The sequence below is a fragment of the Gymnoscopelus braueri genome (assembly GCF_963280865.1).
Source record: "Gymnoscopelus braueri genome assembly, chromosome: 7".
NCBI lineage: Eukaryota > Metazoa > Chordata > Actinopteri > Myctophiformes > Myctophidae > Gymnoscopelus > Gymnoscopelus braueri.
Genome location: NC_137608.1, coordinates 52233572 through 52238101, shown reverse-complemented (window position 1 = coordinate 52238101; position 4530 = coordinate 52233572). Strand labels below are relative to the sequence as shown.

At 43.6% G+C, this 4530-nt stretch overlaps 1 protein-coding gene across 1 annotated transcript; it reads right to left on the bottom strand.

Annotated features, from left to right (window-relative positions):
* Window positions 1–1918: 1918 nt before the first annotated feature.
* Window positions 1919–4323, bottom strand: LOC308088509 (uncharacterized protein). The gene is made up of 3 exons (XM_080432977.1): window positions 4188–4323; window positions 2809–3012; window positions 1919–2322 (listed from the first exon to the last, which is right to left on the bottom strand). Exons 1-3 carry the CDS (start codon window positions 4288–4290, stop codon window positions 2294–2296), a joined length of 336 nt encoding a protein of 111 aa, XP_080289103.1. The 5' UTR covers window positions 4291–4323; the 3' UTR covers window positions 1919–2293.
* Between the last annotated feature and the right edge of the window lie 207 nt (window positions 4324–4530).

The window sequence follows — 4530 nt, the reverse complement described above, 5'->3', positions numbered from 1 at the left end:
AACCATTATCCCCAATGGCAGTTGCAAGGAGTTGCATTGGTGTGAACAGGGCCTTAACTGTTTTGTAGCAAGGAGTTGCGACTAGTTGCATTGGTGCGGTCTGGTCTTTATTTTGTAATTGTTTGAAATTAGAGATCTGTCACAGTATAGAGATTTTAAATTAGGATACTAACATTGTTTCTAAATTACCTCAAATAAACATGAGGTGTGAGCCTTAACTTAGCCTTAACTAACATTTTATCAGATTAAACCTTCTGAGATTTTGGTCACTGATATGTGTATTATTAGATTTTCTTACATCATGTAAATCATGAAAAACAATAAGACCCTTCCCCCCACTCGGCGACCAGCGATGTTCCCACCAGATTTGCCAGGAAAGGCATAAAACTTGTGAGCTTCCTTATTAAACTTGCGCAGCTTCCTTTGTTCAAATCCTGTCCATTCCCCACATGCTTCATTAGTGACATAATATTCCATACTCCATGTCCATAATAAACAATACCCCCCCCCCCCACCTAACCATGCACACGCACGCATGCACGCACGCACACACACACACACACACACACACACACACACACACACACACACACACACTCCCTGTCAGTGTGTGTAACAGGACCTTGGCGCGGGTGTTTCCTGCGATCGGCTCCGATCCAGCGGCGGAACGCGTTCCACCTCTTCAGCCACTGGGCCTTGTGTTGAACCACCTCTTAAACAGAGGAAAACATGGAGCGGACAACATGGATCAATTTCAACCAATCGGCCACTTCATCAAAGTCAGTATATGGTCCTCTGGAAATAAATGCTGCCACCCATGATCTGTGTAGATCAGTGGTTCTAAACCTATGGGTCGGGACCCCCAGGGGGGTCCCCCCACATGATTTAGGGGGGTCCCCAGATGACAGGGAAGTGACAATTTAAGGACTTTTAAGACCTTTTTAAGGAAAAAGAAAAAGACCATTACTGCATCAAAAGTAATCAACAAACTATACTATAAAAACTGGTCAAACATTGGCCAAATTGTCAAATAATATATAAGAAAGAAGCAGGAATTGTGAAAATAGCAGATCTACAAGCTCACAACGCCTAGCGCTGCGAGGCGTTGTGAGCTTGTAGATCTGCTATTTTCTTTTTTTTGCTTAAATTTTTTATCCCGCGATTTTTGTAACCCATTTTTTTCACCCGGTGCCAATTTCCTAAGTGATCCTGGGCGCTACACCAGCCCTACACCAGCACTACACCAGCACTACACCAGTCCCCCACAGCCTAGGGAGGCCAGGGCCGAGCTCATGCTTCCTTCAATGATCTGCTATTTTCACAATATTTATCCGTGGAACCGAGTCAACTGCCTCATCTCCTACAATTCCAAGTGCTTGTCAGGATGGGGGGTCCCCAGTTCAAATATGATTATCTTGAGGGGTCACGGCCGGAAAAGGTTGAGAACCACTGGTGTAGATGTCTGTGTTTTTGTGAGTGTGTGCATGTGTGTGTTTGTGTACATGCACGCACACGCACGCACACACATGCACACTTATCTCTATTTCCTTATCATATCTATTGTAAGACAAACCCAGTGTTTACTGTGCTAACAGTGATGAAGCTTGGAGAATCACTGAGGTATGTCTTAAACTAACAATAACATCTATGATGTATTAACTATTAACATATCTATTGCATGAAGTAACCATCTCACCTTCAATTGTCCTTTTCACTACATTCTGGCCTTCACGTTTATATTGTGATTCATGATACATTATAAGTGTTTTTTGTGTCTTGGACTGAATGAAACACAAAGTAATCAATAAATGAGTTTACCTTTTATTCATCAAGTTTAAAACACGTTTTACATAGTTCAGATCATAACGATTGACCTTAGTTTATAACAATAAAAATATATATATGCACATCCTGTGCTGGACCAAAACATGTCATGCAACATTAGAAAAAGAACAGTTACTGTTTAGTTTAACATTACATATTCATGTTTATCATTATATTAAACCCAGAAAATGCAGGATAAATCCAACTGTTTATTTTAGTTTGTATTGTGCTTAGAGTGTCCATAACAGATCTATTTAATTCCTGAAGTAGCATAATTCAACGTTCATCATATTATTATATGAGTCTGTTTATTAGTAATACTATTAATAATTAGCTCCTATTTATTACCGTTTGGAGTAAAGTAAAGGTGAATATGGCCGGCCTAAGGTAAATGATTGACACATTCCAGCATGGCCCATGCAGCTGCTCATCTCAAGCCCCTCCCCTCTGGAGGAATGTGGGCGTGGCATCATGGTGTTACTTTCCTCCTAGCATCACCTTGTTGTGAGGTGGAGAGACAGAAAACCAGGTCAGGGATCACATGCTCACTCATCTTCAGTGTACATACAGTAACACATACTGTCTGGGTGGTGAACCCATAATACTGAGAGGCTATAACACAAAACGTCTGGGTTAAGTTCTTCTTTGGTACATATTTAAGGTGCCACCTAAGGAGTTTATTTTTAATGTAGAAGTTGTTAGATCAAAAGTTATTAGCCTTCTCAGAGCAAATGATAAGTTGTAATTTAAGATACAAGTTAGAGTACGTTTAAGGTTGTTATGATAATTAAGTAAATATTCAGGTTGGGGTTAGAGTTAGGATTAGGATTAGACATTCAGAGGTTAGGTTTAGGGGTTGGGGTTGGAGTCTTGCCAGATTTAAATGTAGTTGTTACGTTATTTTAGGTTTTAGGTTTGGGTTACAAATGGCAAACAAAAAACTGTGCGTGTGCATGCGTGTGTGTGTGTGTGTGTGTGTCTCACCTGCTGTGTCATCCAGGTCGGTGTCGAGGTGTGTGTGGTGAACCAGACAGGGCTGTTGGTAGCGTCTCTCCTCCTCCGTCACATCGGGCACGCTGCCCGGTAGGTGGTCGTGCGGTGCCGGGACGGCCAGCGGGGCGCGGCTGACCCGGGACGACAGCACCGTGTCCTCAGGACACACAGAGGGGTCAGAGGTCTCCCAGGCATCTGGAGGGAGGTGGAGGAAAAAGATTCAGCGGTAGAAACACACACACACACACAGACACACACACACACACACACACACACACACACACACACACACACACACACACACACACACACACACACACACACACACACACACACACACACACACACACACACACACACACACACACACACACACGTTTGCATCTGAGTGAAGCTGTGCCTTCCTTCATCCATCGGCAGATGTTTGTATATGTTATATAAAGGCTATCACTGCTCCTACCATTACGTTTCCAGGCCTGCCCCACAAAAACGTTCTGGATCCGTGCCTGGTACACGCGCACATTTAAACAAAGTGTGCCCATCTTTAGTTTTGTGCTGCTTGAGAATGTCCACGTGTGTGTGTGTGTGTGTGTGTGTGTGTGTGTGTGTGTGTGTGTGTGTGTATGTGTGTGGTGTGTGTGTGTGTGTGTGTGTGTGTGTGTGTGTGTGTGTGTGTGTGTGTGTGTGTGTGTGTGTGTACAGTCCAAACGGTCAGAACCAGCGCAGTGTGTTTGTTCTGATAAACGGACTGCTCCACTGCCTCTCTATGGACTCAGCCAAGCAGCTTGAATATTTAAACCTCTTCTTTCTTTGCCTGTCTGCCCACAGCACTTACTGTCAGGTGCAAAGATTAGCTGAGGTTGGGGCGCAGAGAGCGCCTTTTGTATTCATCTTGGTGTATGTTATTAGAGGGATCTATTGCACAAATCAGCAGTACCAGCTCTGTGGCCTCGTGGTTATAGCCGCCTCACGCTACAGAAACAGGAGATAGGCTCCTGCCCTGTGGGCCACGTGGCTCGGCAAGGCTTGCTTACTTACTGCAGCATGTAGCTTTCTCCGTATTGGGTGTATAAATGAACCATTTCCCCCCTATTGCGTCACTACTCTGGGCATGTGATGCAATAAGCTTAGATAAGGGGTCATGGGTCACTGTAATCATTTCACCTGACAAAGACCAAATCGTTTTAGGTGAAATCATTTTCAGAGCATTATTTAATGCAGTCTGACCAGAAGCAGCGATAAACATTTCCCCACCTGCCATAAAAATTAAAGGGTAGGAGGTATATGAAAAGCGTGTGCGTGTGCATGTGCGTGTGTGTGTGTGTGTGCGTGTGCGTGTGCGTGTGCGTGTGCATGTGTGTTTCACTCACGGCGCTTGCCTGCAGGGGCCACAGAATGATGTCTTCCTACTTTCTTTCCCAGAAAAGTCAACGTAAAGGACGTGTTCTCTGTTCCAGGTGAATTCACATACATCCTGCTGTGATACTGTATGTTGTATATGATTTTATATGTGAGCATGTGCTCGCATCTCTGTCCACAACCTGAAGAGAAAGAAGTACATTTATGCAATAACCAAAACACAAAGCCACTTAAACGTTTTCGCTCTACAATAAATATCTTCCCTGAAAATGATCTACTAGTTCACAACACATTGCATGTGTGTGTTGTGAGTTTGTAGATCAGCAATTTTTTCAGAAGATATTTTGAGCTCAT